General features: G+C 38.6%; 1 protein-coding gene across 1 annotated transcript; it reads left to right on the top strand.

The window, feature by feature from the left end:
- The first annotated feature begins 2,823 nt into the window (after positions 1-2,823).
- Positions 2,824-16,506, top strand: LOC104911927 (ankyrin-3-like). The gene is made up of 4 exons (XM_019617487.2): positions 2,824-2,924; positions 9,928-10,026; positions 14,209-14,406; positions 16,327-16,506. The coding sequence occupies exons 1-4, from the start codon at positions 2,874-2,876 to the stop codon at positions 16,489-16,491; spliced, it is 513 nt and encodes a 170-aa protein (XP_019473032.1). The 5' UTR covers positions 2,824-2,873; the 3' UTR covers positions 16,492-16,506.
- Positions 16,507-17,168: the final 662 nt, after the last annotated feature.

Below are 17,168 nucleotides of genomic sequence, written 5' to 3'. Positions count from 1 at the left end.
TTAACATTGATTTTCCCATAATATTTTTCACAGCTAATAAGGCTGAGCAGGGCCAAGTAAGCTTCTTCTCCTTTATCTCTTAATTCCTTTCATGAACTTCTTGAGTAGGTTAATAGAGTGTGGAAAAAAAAACCCTAGAGAGTGAGTAAATACTGCTACTGCAGCTCTCTTTTTCCAGCAAAAAGGAACTGACTTTGTTCATAAGGACAGATATTTCACTGGGTGTACAGTGTTCCATTTCCTTGGTTCCTGTTCAAATCGTTATTTCCCAATAGCTGTGTGTTTTTTGCTTTTCCTAACAAACTGTGACTAAAGTGAATGTACCTGTCTCTTTCTAATGTGAACGCACAGTCTTTTCTAAACCAAATGTAACTCAGGATTTCAAGGCTTTAGAGATATTTAATGTATATGCCTTTTGTAAACACAGTCTATCAAATGGAGGGAAGGAGGCTTGCTGGCTCCAGCTTGTACAAGTGAGCTTGGTGCTTATTAGGTGCTGGAGAATTTCACCATGTTCCCAGCCAGGATGCTTGACCCTTGCCAGAAGATGAGACCAACTGTGGAGGTCATTTGTACTAACCTGAGATGTGAAGGAAATGAACAGGACTCCTTTTTGACTATAAAAATAAGTATTATTTTTCCCCTCTGTTGCAAACCAACAGTGTAACCTAACCCTCAGCTTCTGAGTGGAAGTTCTCTCTTTTGGAGATGAGGTGCTTATCTGCTAGTGCTTACCCATTCAATCTAGAATCAACTGTCTTTCATTTAAGGCAATAGACAATTTAAAAGATTGGGCTGGTGAAGAGTTAGATCCAAAGAGCATGTTATTATGTGGTTATTTTCCCCCGTGCCACACTAATTTGATTTAGTTCAGTGTCAAATGAGAACCACATATTTAATCTGTGTTACTCCTGTCTTTTGTAATGCCTTCACCTTCCTCTTCTATTTCTTTGATGCTTAGAAAAGACATTTCTTCTACTCTCTACTTAATATAGCAAATTATTTGTAGAAATTATTTTGCCATGTTAACAGGGCACTGAAGTCTATTAGGCTGAGTTAGTCTTTTTGTCCATCAACCCCAGCAAGCAGAAAAAACCGGTCCTCACTCTAAATTACCTGCAGTACTCCCTTACTTGAAGATATGAGAGTTATTCCTCCTCTACTGTTTTTTATTGGGAAAGTACAATTTGTCATCTTCTCCCTCTGACCTTGGTAACATCTTTCCTCCTGGGAAGAGGGGAAAAGTATAAAGTATCTCAACATAATTGTCTTCTTTTTTTTTCTGCTCTCTTTGTGGCTGATACACTAATATGTTGACCCCGTATTGTATCTGAATTTAACTCCCAGTGAGATAGAATCACTTATTTTTTCAAAACCAACTCACAAATTGCATGTTATGCAGTCTCAGATTTACATTCCTGAGAAGGTTAGGCATAGCATACTTCTTGTTTAATGTGTTAATTGTCTCTGCATTTTATTTCACTTTTTAAAGAAATTGGAAACTACTCTGACAGAGTAGCTGTGATGCTCTAATGATTCGTACTGGAGAAAGCAGTTCTGTCATTTCCTCTTGCTAAAGTGTATTTTACCTCTGTGGCAATATTAATTCATACTGTCTAGTAGCTGTGGGTTAGCTTCATAGGGAAACTGCAAGTAAGTAAATAAAAATAGAGCATATTGGATTGGTACTCAGCATCATTATTAAGCTGTGAGTCAACTTGTCACATCTGTGAGATTTTTTCTGGTAGTGGCTTTCTCTCATTTCACTCACCTGCAGTTTTGAGGAAGTGCTGTTTAACGCTCTGTTGGCCAGGTAAGACATTTGTACAGCTCTCCAGCTAGTCAAGGTAATGGGTGCCTTTCCAATTCAGTCAGCCAGAGGACACATGCTCACTAAAATTCACTGCTTTCTGCTCAGTCAGGGGGAAGCCAGCTTTACATAGCCAGCTGTTTGGGCTGCTCCTTGAACAGGGCTGCATAGAAAAGTGTTCTTTATAATTGTTTGTCTCCATACTGTAGCTGCATGCTCTATTTAAGTTCTTTTATATCCACTTAGCTCCATATGATCAAATATATCCAGGATGCATCCTTCATACACCAACAGATAAAGGATTCATCAGAGCATAAAGAAATGTCCTAGCTACATCTTGTTAAAAAGCATGTTTGTGCGTGCACGCATCAGTTATGTAACTGCCCTCAATGTGCAGCTCAGCTACATTCTGCTGTCTTGTGGGGCATCACTGGGGAACCACACATGAGCCTACTAGAAGGGGAAGTATTTGGTCAGGTAGATGAAATGAGTGATGGAACTGTGATATAAAGCTGCTTAAGAGGCTTTCAGAGTTTGCTGATAAAAATAAATGACATGGGCATCTTGTTGTTTATGATTGAGACCTCCAAATGAAATGCTTTTTTTTTTTTTAAATCTTCATAGCTCCTAACTGACAAATGAAGTTTTGATGTATTAATTCCTTTTGTTATATGTTCAGAAACAAGCATAGGTGAAGAAAATTGCTAGGGTTTATAAAGTAAAACTGATGATATTTAGGTCTTGTACAGAAACTGAGAAATGGGGCACAATCATGATGTCTTGTTATAATTCCAATCACAACTTCAACATTTCTCTTAATAATGTGAAAGGTGATGTTAGGCCATTATTTCATGTGTGGAGAAACTCAGCTTTCACTTTCTGTAATACTGTCAGGTAAATAAAGTCATGGTATCCCTCAGCAAAGCTGGCATAATTCATTCTGTGAGCAAACTGATCGTAGAGTTCCTGAAAGACATGTAGATTTATGTTCATGTTTTGTTCTCTTCTTCCACAGAATGATATCACACCATTACATGTTGCATCGAAGAGGGGAAATGCAAATATGGTCAAACTCCTACTTGATCGAGGAGCTAAAATTGATGCCAAAACAAGGGTAAGCTTCAGCACAAATACTGCAAGTGACCGTATGGAGTTCTTGCTTCTGACCTGAAAGCTGCTGTACAACCTAAATCATTCAACTTCCTGGCAGGCTACCGTAACTATACTGCATTTCTTCCTTACAAAATGATTGCAGTAGGATGCTAACAATTTACGTCTCTTAAAACGATGTGAAACACCTGCATGGCAAAGTTCAGAACAAACTATTTTCTGTGTTCTCAGAGAACTAAGTTAAATGATGTTTTGATTTAGCTGGGGTAGAAATGGCTACACAGGAAAATACTAAAACCTGAGAATTCAGTTCAGATCTTTCAGAACTTGAATATTAAAAGAATAAATTTCAACTGCAGTGCGTTTGCCAGTGGTGAATCTCACCACCTCTTGCAGAGCTGTGTGACAGTTCAGCTTCTGCCTGACTTGGTGCTTAACTGCTGGCTTGGATTTGTGAGTAAATGTGCCAGGTGTAGTGACAGTTTCCATCCAGATGGTGCCTGACTTGAGTTGCTGAGTGTCCTAGAAGGTCAATGCAGATGGTTATATCTAATTGTTGTTGTTAAAACCCAATCAAACCAGTTTAGGTCTGTTTTATTTACTTACACAGTCGTCAAAAGAAAAGCTCAGAAGTTGTGAAGTAAACCTTAGCACTAGTGCTGCGGGCTGTCACAGCAGTCTTTGCAACATGCTCCTGTACATGTGGGGCAGTCTTCATGGTGTTGTGTACCTTTGGAACAATTGTAATTTCCTTGAAATGTTAGCTTGACATGTATCTGTCTTTCATTTTTTAGTTTTTCTGTATAATTTCCACCAGAAAAAAAAATCATGAACAAATCAAGAATACAAACTAAGAATATCTTTTTTTGCACTTATTGCTGTATGCACAAATTTCTGTTTGGTTTTCTAGGCTTTCAGCAGTCTCTGAGATTTTCAGTAGTCTTTGTTGAGACGCGTTCTTATTTTTTATTTTTGTAACAAATTCAGAAACTGGGTCAGCTCCTTTTCTCTTCACTCTATTCACACTTTTTTTTTCCCCACTTTTTCTGCTTTACCTTTAGAAGCAATTCATGATTTCTTTGTAAGATGCATCTGTTTTTTATAACGGGGGGGTATGGAAGGGATAACTTGTACACAGTGGGAGGTTCTTGCTCCTGATGTTAGAGAGAAACACTATCTCAAGAAGGCCTAAGGAACAGCCTGCATAAAATCTTTGGTCCTATGCAGTGTGAACAGGGTGAACTAACTTGCATGGAATTGAGTCTTAACAGACTGCCATACAGATTCATTCTCTTGTCAGGACACAGTACCCCATGTCTATAACAACTGTTATTTTCTTTTCTTGTTACTTCCCTTTGCTTTCTACCTTTGTATGTCAAAATGACAGGGTAGCTAGCACTTGATCAGAATTTGACTTTTTTTCCTGTGCTGCAGGCTCTGTGTCTCACCCTTGATTTTTCTGCTGTGATAGTTTCTTAGAAGCACTTTTCTCCCTCAGGGTAGTATTGGCTCCTGGGTTTGCTTTGTGTGTAGGGATACGACCATTCTTTTTGAGTAACCTCCTTCACACTCTCTCTCTTTCTCTCTCTCTCTCTCTCGTCCTCCATTGTTTAAAAAAGCAGTCAGACTTGAGGCATGTTTCAAACACTTTTAACATCAGCCATTCCATGATTCTGTGATTTCTTTCTTCTGGATTGAAATATCAGTCTCCTACCTGCCACACTGGGGGCTGCTGGGTTTAGAGGGCGAGTGTGCATGTCCTATGTAGGGGGAGCCCATTTTGATGATGTGACAGATGTGCATTTGTAACATGGGAAGGGATTCTTTGTTTCCTCTCTACAAGCATTTATTTAGCTCATTGGAGCCAAAAAGTTGGGGACCACTATTTTAAATAGTTGAAGTCAGACTTGTTCTTTTCCTGTAGTTACAAAAACATGATCTGTTACATTTTCTGTGTCACAGACCCAGGGTCAGACATTAGGATAATTTATGTAACTAAAAATATGGGCTGTGATGGAAACAGGATCTAGGAAGAGGACGGAAGCATTAACAGCTTTGTAGTCTGGCAGAGCTTCACAATGAGGGAAGAGTGCAGTTCTGGAAGATTTCGTGGCTTGGTGGTTTTTGTTGTTATTTTGTTCTGTTTTTGTTCCTTTCCTTTTCTGGTTTCACCTAGAGAATTCTCCAAATACTCCTCCCATATATCAAAAGGGATATGTGTAACTTCTCCTGCTTGGGCCATATGTATGTTGCACTTCTCTGGCATCACCAGAGGCATCATTTTCTGCTAGTTAGTGACGAATTGGAAGCTTTGCTTTGCTTCCAGCAGCACCAACACATCCTGGGAAGGGTTTACCAGCCCCTGATCTGGGCAGCAAGGGGCTCTACCAGGGAGATCTGAAAAGGGAAGAGAGTCATTGGAGTAGATCAGAAGGGATTTACAAGTCAGTAGGAGAAGCAAGAGAAGGCTGAGAGTAGTGCAATACTAGAGTAGAAAAGAACTCTATTTCAGCACAGACTGCATGACTTGTTCAATAATTATGATTAATTGCTGTGAACCATTATACTACATGCTACTGTTAAAGTTCTCTTGCTGTTCCTACCTGACCCAGTGTTTTTTCCCAAGGCAGAACAATCAAGATGTGTCAATTTTGCAGACATTTCACTTTTTTTCTTAAGCACTCCCCTTTTTTTTAGTGTCTCAGGTTGAGAATGGTCTTACAAAAATACAGGATGACAAAAGCTGCAGTCATATCCCTTTATAGCAGTATGACCACTACTATGCATATTGAAAGGCAACAAGCTGCCAAGGCTGTGTTTTCTGACTGTCAAATCATGTCCATCAGTGGGATGCTCAGTCTGAGCCCAGCCTCAAAGTGCTCTGCGAGAGGCAGGGGCAGGTGCTGAAAGAGCGTGCAACTTCACACAGGAATGGGATTTGCACATAAAAAATAAGCAAGGCTTCTCTTTTATAAGTTTATAGATGTTTATAAAGCTTTATAAAGTAGGTGTGACCTCTTCTTTAAGTGAAGCAGAGTTCTGTAGTTTTTTTTCTGGGGGATGGGGGCCTGCTTTGATTAAAATAATCTTTCTTGGATACTATTTAATGCAAATGTTGATTATGGAGCACAAAAGGCCTCCTTAAGGGTGAACTACAATGTTACTGTACCCATATGAAAGGACAACAGTACTTGAAAACAGCTTGTTTCTCTTGCTCAGAGGCAGGAATTCCCAGCCCTTTGCTTCTCCTTATCAGATCTGTAACTGACCTTTACAGGACTTTGCAGAAGATACCATCCTGTGATGCTGAACACATGCCAACAAGGCTGGGATTTATTTCTCTTAAATGGGACAAATTTAGCTATTCAGCTGTCATTTTGTGATGTGCCCACAGTCCATTCTCTGGAATTGGTACTGGAAATGTTCTCCATGTATGTTGGCTTTTATTTTTCACAAACATACCCATTTTATAGATAAATTCACATCAAGTCTTTCCTGAGCATTAAATTAAGTTGGGGTAATGAATTCTTTTCCTTAGTCATGTTTTCTGCTGGCAGATGGTCCTGGAGACTGCAGTGCTGAGGTACTGCATAACAGGTTAACGTGAAGGACTAAGTCCTTATCCTGTTAAAATTATTGTAAAAGACATCCATGGCCTCAAGGTTTCACTGTATTCATTAGGAATAGGATTTGATGAGCACCACAGACGTTGTGCACCTTTGAACTGCAGTTAAGAGTTCAGATAATGTATGAGCATATGAAGTTATTTCAAAAAATGATCTTGCATCCATTTGTGACTCAGCCATCTTTTTTTCTTTAGTTCACACTTACTTTGTCTTGTTTATTTTAATCAGTTGCTTCTCTTCCAGCTGTCCTTTTTTTTTTGTGTGTGTGTGTGTGTGTGCGTGTAATGTCTAGCAGCTGGCACTTGGGGTTTTGTACTTAATTCTTTAGTGTACTCCTCAATAACTAGCCATGCAAAGCCTGAACTGTGCCCTGCTTTAGTCTGCCCTTGGCAGCTTTTTCTAACTCTGGTGTTTAACTAACTTTCAAGCAAAGACCTGCTAATGCCTGATGTAACATGTTTACTGAATGTTGCCCTAATTATTTTTTCTCTATCTTCCAGAAAAGACTTTAAAAATAGTGTAATTAGAGAGGCTGATCAAATTAGCTTGATTTTCTTTGGCTGCCTAATACTGCATATGCCAAAGTGAATTTGTCTGAAGCAGGCACTGAGCACAATTTAGCTTGGATTAACAGTAAGTCTGTAATCTTCATTTTAGTGATTTTACAGCTAAACAACAGGCTAGCACTCATATCTGTATGAGAACATGTGAGATACACTCTTTTAAGATACATCAGATCATACATAAGCTGCTCCAGAAAAGCCTCCTGCTTAAAGATTAAAAATAATGAGAAGAATAGCACTGACTTGGCAGTGTATTTTGCATGTGTAAGCAGAGCAAAGCTCATTTGTTGCCCTGCTGCACTGTTGATTCTTTGCAGTAGCACTGATGAAAAGAAAAGTTTGTGTGATTTAGGGTGTGTAGAGGCCATGCTGGGCAGAAGCACCTGCTAAGAAGCTCACCATGCTGGAATAGGGATGATAAATCCTAGAGACAGCAGTAATTTGTTCAGTGCTTATGGGAAAGAAGCCTGTATCCGAGCAGAATCTCTCCTATTGTCCTCCTCGCTTTTGCTGGAGATGCTCTTGGGCTCACTGGAGGGATAGATAATACAAATGATATGATTTGTTATGTCAGTGTATACTTAGAGAGTCTTTAATCTGCAGATTATTGTCATAATCGTTTGTAATGGTTTTTCAGAGCCATTGCAGACTATCATATTAAGAAAAGGTGGCTTCTTAACTCATGTGGTGCATTTTATGCTTTGCATAGTGTAGTCTATATCAAGCATAAGTAAGCAATTAGAAAATCTCCTGACAAAATCAGCAGTCTTGCTGACTTCAGAGCAGTGTCTTCTAATCTCAGATTTTATGTAAATATATATTTATATATATGTAAGTGTTGTGTGTTGTACATCATTCTGTGGCCTGTTTCAGATTGACTCCGAATTTCTTTACTTCTTCTTAGGGCCATATAGCAATTTATTATTCTGGGTGAATAGTTGGTTCATTTTCAGAGTACCAAAAACCCTTTGCAGCTGACTGAGCTGTCTCAAAGCATATTTGCCTTTTCTCATGGGAGCCCTGACATTCTCATAAGAATAGCTTCAGATACGGTGTCCCAACAAGAACCTACATTGCACTGCAATGTTATGTCATGCCGTGTGATATATCTGCTGTTGAGACTGCTGTGTGACTGGCCAGGCATGACTGCCTGCCACCTCCTGCGTTGCCTTGTCAGCTGCAGGAAGCAGCTGTGGGCCCAGCACAACAACACAGTTGTGGCTCTGTGCTCTGGGGAACATTGGCACAATTCAGGATGCTCTATTCAGCTTATGGAGGTGAGCAAATGCATCTTATTCTCTGTGATCTCGGTATAATCTGAGAAATGAGCTGAACAGTGTTCATCTTGCATGAATAAATAGCTCCTGAGTCGCGTTCAAGTTAAGTGCCATCCAAAAATTTTTCCTTTACCTGCATCAGAATTGTATTGTCTTAAGTAATAGGAAGTGTACAGTTAGAGCCACATTAGATTTAAATGAGAACTGCAGAAAAATTAAATCCGAAGAATTTCTGCTGCTGAATTTCAAAAGCTTCTTAGGAGAGGGCAAAAAGCAGGAGAGCATAAGACTCTAAAAAACAGTACCTCCGTCCCTCCAGCTGCCTTCTACACTTCATTAGTTTTAAACTAATAACGTAACATTATTATATGGAGAAAATACATAGAAGGAGGTAATTTAGGAGTATTTTCTACCATACAGAGTGTGTGTAAATTGACAAGCACAGGTTATGTGATAAGAAATTAGATAATCCTTTATATAAAAATGTTTACTTTAGGCAGTATGAAGTATTTTTAAGAGTGGTGAAAGACACTGGAGAGAGGCCCCTTCCTTTATGATCTGTGCTTGAAAAATAAATAAATGCTTACTTTGCTCCTTGTTAGTTATAAGGGCTTCTCCTTTGGTGAAAATGTAATGCAGTTGCTGTATAACAGTATCTTCTGCAAATTTGGTTTGCTTGTAACAAATGTAAGATTTGCTTTTACTAATTCAAAAAACATACATTTTTCTTCCCAAATTTTCTCAAAGCCATGACATTACTATTTGCAATAACCATTATGACATATGGTGTTGAAAAACTCCATGTGACTTTACTCACAGTTACTCGAGGCATGTGTGCTGTCTTTCATCATAGCACCCATTATGGAAAACAGAGTACTTGAGCGTTTTAAACAGGGTACAAGACAAAGAATAATCAGATTAACTTGGAATAACTTTAATGTTAAAAAACTGTCTTTGTCTTAATTGAGGAATGTATTTCTAGCATGGTGAAAACTATTATTAAGAAACTATTTTGAAAGAGGTACTGAGAGTAGACCGTGATCCTGGATCAGACATTCAGCTGGAAGTTGCACAGTTATGGTTTATGCTACAAGAAACAGGAGTTAATCCAGCATACTTTTACCACCTGAGGTTAAGATGGTTTTCTCATCTGCTGTACACCTGTCAAAATCAATGTAATAAAATCAAACTCAATAAGAAAGATTTTTTTTTTAATATAAGTAATATCCATTTGCTTTGATGCATACTGACTGACCCAGTTTTCTTAAAGACGTGCAATCAAAAAGTACCTACTGTACAATCTTTCTTAATGCATGTAAAGTAGAAAAGCCCACTGTATCATTTACATATTTAGAAAATGGGACCAAAATGTACTCTGTACATTTAAATAAATGGGTTCAACTCTTCAGATGTGCAAGATCAGCACCCGGCAGAAAACAGTTTCTTTAGACATTGCAGGTTTTTTAGTAAAAGTGCAAAAAAAAACCCACCAAACTTTACTGTGTCTGAATGTAATAGATTATAATGCTTGTGTCCCCCAGGATGGGTTGACCCCCCTCCACTGTGGAGCAAGAAGCGGCCATGAACAAGTTGTAGAAATGCTGCTGGATCGTGGTGCTCCTATTCTTTCCAAAACAAAGGTAACTGATACTGTTCTATTTTCTGCTGGGATAGTCCTTGTACTTTTTTGAAACTGTAATTCTGCATGATACTGTATTTAAGAGCTTGATAATAACTTCCCTGTTTCATAGCTATTTAAAGTACCTGTGTGGGAGCTCTCCAAAGTGGATGCCATATGTAGCACACGTCTGCATATCTAAAATATGTTAAATCAAGATGCACAAGAAAAGGTTTTTCTGCCGACCAAAAAGGCATGTATGGTAACCCCAACACTTAGAATAACAGTAGCTAGAAAATGTCTGTATCCTGGAATAAATACATGGTGATTACAGTATATTTTCAGCTTGCACTGAATTATCCTCAGGCTAGGAAACAGACACGGGATATAAATAGAGTAATATCTCTTTGCAGGTAACAGCTTATATTTCATTAGGAACTGGAGTGATTACCAGTTTTTTCACTTTCTTTCTCTCTGCAGTTTGTCACACAAAGTTCTTCATGGGAATTTCACATCACTCCTCTAGAATGTGTGCAGATTGCTTTAGACCCATGGGTTAGCATTAAAGCACAAGCTTGCAAGAACTCTTCTTCTGGTGATCTGTGCTGCAGCTATTGCTGGTTTGAAATCTCAGTGCAGTAGTCTTGTTTGTAGCACAACACATTCCATGACTTTACCATCCAAAGACTGACAGCTGAATTGTGCAGTTTTTTGACGTTCTTTCCCAAGATACGTTCCTCCACCTTTTGACTCTCAAGTCTGTAAGCAACATGTCATGTTTCCTTCTGTTATTTCTCCTCTCTTCTGTCATCCTGCCCTATTCTGTCTCAGCATCCTTCTATATTCTGCTTTTCTACTCTCTCTTCTTTTTTCTTTTTTTCTCCCCTTCTCTGAACTATATTTAGCTTTCTGTTTGGGGAGGCTGTGACACCAGCTTGCTTCTGCTCACTGAGTCACTGGCAAGTGCTGTCATGGTTAATCTGACAGACAGGATCCACCCGTCCTCTGCATGCTGAGTTTCCATGGACTCCAGGAACCCAGACTTAGAAGCTCCTCAAGCAGAAGGAGGCAGCATGTTGCTTTCCAGGGCATATCCCCTTGTTTCAGCCACACTGAGTCTAGAGCTTGTAGTCCAGGCAGTCAGAATTTTCCACGCTCTCTGTTAGCTCATTTAATTGAAGGAGAAAGCATAAAGCCCATTTCCTTGGTTTTCGCTGTCTTAAATGAAACCTGCTCTTATGGAGCTATGTTTCTTTGCCACACGGATTTTGCATGCCAGGTGTTATCCTGAAGCTTAACCTGCCATTCAAGGTCTGTGGGCTTTGAATTTGTTCTTCCTCTGAGGAGATTCACACTGTGTGGCCCAAAGTTCATTAGCTGAAATCAGACAGGTGAGAACATAGGTTGGTGCGTTTGAAATAGCACAGTGCTGGAAGATGCGCTTTGGACATTGAACTGCAGAGGCGTATTTGGACACCTGCAGTAAAATGACGGCTCCTCACCGGAGAAGGGTTAACTATGTTACATATTAAAAATGAGCAGAAGAAAGTGCAGAACTTCCTGAACTATTCTCTGATGTGTAAATTCTGCTGTTTTCAGAAAGTAATCTAAGAAGTTTCTACATCTGAATGACATTAATGAAGCCATTCATTGGCACTAAACTATGATACAGTCATCTCGTAAAACTCATAATTCCGTTCTCTTCAAATAGAACACATCTTTGAAAGAATTGGAGCGTCTCAAAGTTTTCTCCTATCAAATGAAATTATTTAAGGGGAATTACTAGACTGCAGTTTGATCACTTTTTCCCTGTTAAAAGATGATTAAGGATAGCAAAGCTCCTTTTTCCACACTGGAATAACCTTAGGTTTATCTTCTGGGCAGGTAGCGACCTACTAGTTTATCCTGAGTTTTCCAAGAGCAAAAGGAACCTGAATTGTAGCCCTGAGTATGGCCCTGATTTGCTGTGTGAGATGTACCATATCTGTGTGTCAGCTTCCATCTTCACTTCTTTAATAGGCTTGTTTAGCTTTTTTTTTTCCTTTTCTTTTTTTTTTGGTCTTTATTTCAGAGTCAATAGCTTTCCCTGATTAAAGTACTTCAGCACGGCTACAAATTATGCTGTGTATCACTGATACGTTTCTTTGCCCACTTGGGCATTTGACACTCTGTTTGATCTCTCTAGTCCTGTTCTGATTTTTTTTTTCTTTATGTCTTTTTTAAGGTATCATTTGGCCATAGATCTCTTTCATTCCTATTAAACTTCACCTTTAAATATTTTCTTGTTAATCTGCATAAAAGCATCATATAACTATTATATAGTGGCTCCAACTTGGAATACCAAATCACTTCTTACAAACATTGTCTCACATCACGGATGTGATGATGTGATGCAGGATAAAGGTGTTATATGTAATGTTTTTGTTTTATAAATGGGAAGACAAAGACATTCAAATTTTAAACTGCAACAGAATTATGAGCAAATATTTTTTGTCATAATATAAGACAACAATCCTTTATCTTTATTGATGCCTTTAACATCCAGTCTTGTCTCTTGCTCTTTTGCATAAAGTCTAACTATTTTCTCATCCACAACAGATTTTTTTATCAAGCATCTTGAAGTACAGCAGCTCTGCTTTTTCCCTTCTATTTCATCACTTTCAGCCTTCTCCTTACAACTCTTTCCTGTGAGGAAGTTTGATGCCATCTACTCAATTTCTTAGTCCATTAATATGTGACGTTTACTGGCTCTTGAATGAATGACACTTTTCACCCGGAGAGTTTTTTCTTTTAACAGTAAAACAGAACACCATATAAACTTCCATAATTTCTCGCTAACACCTAAAAAGGTGACAAGGAGGTGGGAAATTAATGTGATTTTTATTTTTCCAATCTTATTTAATTACATTTAAATTGCAATGCTAGTATCTAGCTGTCATGTATATAATTGCTGTAGTAACCTTTGGGAATAGGAAAGAGGTTTGTCCTAGCCAACATAAATCAAGCCCATCTTATTTGAAAGATAGAACTGTGCCCAAGAATCTCTGCTTTTCAGCACTGAACAAAACTGCTTTCAAACTAGGACAGCATTAGCCTGCTTATTTTCACTAACCTTCTCCCATGTCACTTTAAAAAAAAACATTTCACTGTGTATTACCACCTTTATTTTGAAAGTTTGTTACTACTGTTATGATATTGCCAGGGGAGGGGAGAGGAAAGAGCTCTTGTTTCAGAAAGCCTGAGATCTCCGCAGTTTTACACTGCAGCTTTGCCTTTGCTAACCATGGTCACATGAGGGCACTGCATCTGAGAGCAAGAGTTTTATTTTCTACATGATAGCAAACAGTGTACTGGCAGTCACTTATAGATTATATAGTGTTACGTGTTACTTCCTGAACTTGAATCTAGTTTCAGCATCAGAAGGACTGAGTAAAAACTATGGGAATTCTGGGAATTATTTCTCTTGTGTTTAATGTCTTTTAATCTGGAAAAGTGAAGTAGGCATCAGCTTGTTGATTAGCTGTTATAAGCAGTGCAAGCAGCAAGTCTTGATTTAGTTCCCAAATATGAATCTTTCAGGCATTTCCCTGATTAAATAGAGCCTTGTCAACTTCTGGTAGGTCACATCATAGTGGTCACATTCAAATTATTTTTTTTTGCACATGCTGTTGTAAAAAATGAAGAATGATCTCCACAGATGTGTAAGGTATGCGTACAACCAAATTCAGGGATACGCTAGGGGACGGATGAGGGAAGATTGTAGTAATCAGTGAGTGATGCTCTGCTTCTGCCTGGCATTTACAGGCTGTATTACAACAAGGAGTTTAATGCAGCTTTTCAAAACACCAGATGTGCTGGGTAGGGTATTAAAAGTCACTAAGCACTATTCTTCACATAACTTAGTTAACTCTAGCAACTTACCTGAGCTAGGTTAGCTGAAATAAGCTAAGCTTTCATAGCATTGCTGTTATAGCTACTTTTTCAAGTGGAGCTGTCTATATACTCTCACCAGACACGTTCCAAATTCCACAAGGCTTTTATCAGACTAAGAACCTTCACTACTACATTCGATGTGCCCAGTTGATTTTGGGTGCTCTATGGGCATGCGAAATCCTTCATACAACACACTCTGTAAGGACAAGATTAGAGTTTCGATTCTCTGAGCATCCTGTAACCCATCAGCACTGGGTCTTTTTGTTTGCAGAATGGTTTGTCTCCATTGCACATGGCAACGCAAGGAGATCATCTAAACTGTGTTCAGCTCCTGATTCAGCACAACGTGCCTGTGGATGATGTCACTAATGACTATTTGACTGCGCTGCATGTTGCCGCCCACTGTGGCCACTACAAAGTTGCCAAGGTTCTCTTGGACAAGAAAGCTAATCCTAATGCCAAAGCACTGGTGAGTACACAGCGGGTTACTATTCACAGCTAAACATTCTTCCAAAGTTGCTGTGAGATTTATTTGAGAGTTATTTTCTGCCTGCTGATGGTTGACAGCAAGGCTGTGTTGTATTACTACAGCGCAAGAGAGGATGCTTGGGGTTCAAAGTATTAATAATGTGTTTCGTGCAATCAGAGCAGACTTTTGCTTACGGATGGTCAACAGTCATTTATCTATTTTTAGTGTAACTGGAGCACTTTTGCCTTCTGGTAGCTTGTTGCAATTCTGAATAGATTAAGCAGCTGCAGATGTAACTGCTGTAGTTTTTAGTGCAGAGAGAATTCTCATTTTCTGTATGTTCATAAAGAAAACAAGCACTTTCAACCTTTAAAATTAGGGGAATTTTTATTTGCTCTCAAAGATGTGAAATGTTAAAAGTAAGAATGAGTTGCCTAAGCAATATTTGTGGTATTTTGTAATTATAGCAATGGAGCCATAAACATTTTTACTTCAAAACCACTTCAGCACTAAAACCTGGTAGTGTAATTAAACTGCATGCAAACTGAATTCCTTATTTTTTAAAAAATATATACTTGCAGTCTTTCAAATGTTTTTCTTTTTTTTAATGGGTTTTCAAAAACTGTTCCAAAAAACTTTGCTTCTGAAATTAATCCCTGTAACGTTATATGAGCTCCTGAAATCCTCAAAAGCTGGTGGGATTGACTCTATCTTGAGAACAGCACAGGCTCCAAAGATTTGCTCATCTCAGCTTCTCTGTTTACTGTATCAGATGAATCTGTCCTTGATGTATTTGGTCAACCTATTATGATATACAAGTTTTGCTCTATATAACAGGCAAGTGGGGAAGATTGTGGTGCCGTAATATTTATTTTAGCATTATGTAATAATCAAAGCATCATCAGTTTTAATTTTTCAGAGTTGCTGGCAGTGGCCTCTGATTAATCTTGTAACATAGCCACAGGTTTCTATTTCCTTCTATTCTGTCCTCATCTCCACTGAGGATGATTAACTAGAAGGGTGCCGTATAATGCAGTATGTGAAATTCAGGCTTACCCTTCCCTGAAACACATCTGAGCTTACCCTGGATGTTGTCCACTATTAAGGAGCAGATTTGAGAGCTGCTCACGCTCTGCTGGAACAGACAATTGCACTGACCTCACGTTACAAAGGCATATGATAGTCTTTACTGTATGGCAGGTAACAGAGCTATTTTTTAGCAGATCTGAACTGTTTTCAGAATTGTTTTTTTGTAGGCTTTCCTGATGAGTATACAGAACGGCATCAGCATTCAGTGCACTGATGTTGATGTTGGTCTTGGATGCTCTGCACAGCTTATTTTCCTGTTCTACTTGTTCTGCTATATCACTTTGTGCCAAATAAGATGGTTATTTAAAATGTTCCCATTGCTATGTATGCAATTAATTTAATGGAACAGACAAAAAATTGTAATTGTAGTGAAGTGTAGTAAAGTGGCATGTAATTAATGAAAGAAGAAATAATAGTAAGGTAGCTTAGAAAAGGATCTAAATGCTAAAGCTTGTAAACTTAAGAGTGTTCTTATTCATCAGCAGTTCTGACAAGTCTCAAATAAAACAAGAGGGATGAAAAGAGGGAGCACAAAAAAGAAGTGAATAAGCTTAAGCAAAAATGAAAATTTTAGAAGTTTTATGTAAATGAGAATAGATTTTTTAATTAGAATGGGCAATATATGTCATAATAAAAAGTGGTTGTATAAGATAGGTCTTTTTCTTTCTTCTGTAGAAGATTTTTCTCTTTTACACGAACAGTTTAGGGAAGCCAAAACAAATCTGGGAGGAGTTTTGTTATCACGGAGGAATGCTTTGTGTGACTTCCAGACCCAGGTTTGCCTTTTAATATGTACAAAGTATCAAAAAATGTGTTCTTTCTCGTTTGCAGAATGGTTTCACACCTCTGCACATTGCATGCAAGAAGAACAGGATAAAAGTGATGGAACTTCTTCTGAAGCATGGTGCATCAATTCAAGCTGTGACTGAGGTGAGAAGTGGTCTTTTCACTTTTGTCTGTGTTTTTTTCCCAAAAAATTCATTGCATCTGTATTGATTAATATTTGAGTATTTCTGATGATCATGTGTCACTCAAATCAGCAATGATTTTCAGTTAGATAATAAAAGATCATGAAATTGGATAATCATTTGCCCTAATGGATCAGAATACCCAAAGAATTCAGTGGTTCACTTTGGGAAGACAGTGGGGATAACAAGTGACACATAACTGGTAAAATTTTAAGGATGATCATTTCTGTCTATTTCTGTCTGTAATTAAATGTGTAGATGACATTCACACTGCTGATCAGGGTAAAGACTGCTTCATTCAAGACTTAATTCTAAAGGTGATTTAATTCACAGACCTTAGTTTGACTTTCCACACAGAAATGTTATTTGGCCACCATCGCAGGTCATCTCAAATCAGTTAGACAGCAATCAATATACTACTATTTCAGTCAGCACAAGATGATCACAGAATCACAGAATTGTAGGGGTTGGAAGGGACCTCTAGAGATCATCGAGACCAACCCCCCTGCCAAAGCAGGTTCCCTACACCAGGTCGCACAGGTAGGCGTCCAGGCGAGACTTGAATATCTCCATAGAGAGGGAGACTCCACAACCTCCCTGGGCAGCCTGTTCCAGTGCTCCGTCACCCTCACCGTGAAGAAGTTCTTACGCACATTCGTGCGAACTTCCTGTGCTGAAGCTTATGTCCGTTCCCTCGTCCTGTCT

Source organism: Meleagris gallopavo, chromosome 8, assembly GCF_000146605.3.
Source record: "Meleagris gallopavo isolate NT-WF06-2002-E0010 breed Aviagen turkey brand Nicholas breeding stock chromosome 8, Turkey_5.1, whole genome shotgun sequence".
Taxonomy (NCBI): Eukaryota; Metazoa; Chordata; class Aves; order Galliformes; family Phasianidae; genus Meleagris; species Meleagris gallopavo.
The sequence above is the reverse complement of the archived record's forward strand: the minus strand, read 5'-3'. Positions and strand labels throughout refer to the sequence as shown.

Coding starts and splice junctions, on each gene's coding strand:
- LOC104911927 (XM_019617487.2), top strand. CDS start 2,874: ATGGTCAAACTCCTACTTGATCGAGGAGCTAAAATTGATGCCAAAACA. Junction 2,925..9,927: donor AAATTGATGCCAAAACAAGG/GTAAGCTTCAGC, acceptor TGTGTCCCCCAG/GATGGGTTGACCCCCCTCCA. Junction 10,027..14,208: donor CTATTCTTTCCAAAACAAAG/GTAACTGATACT, acceptor TTTTGTTTGCAG/AATGGTTTGTCTCCATTGCA.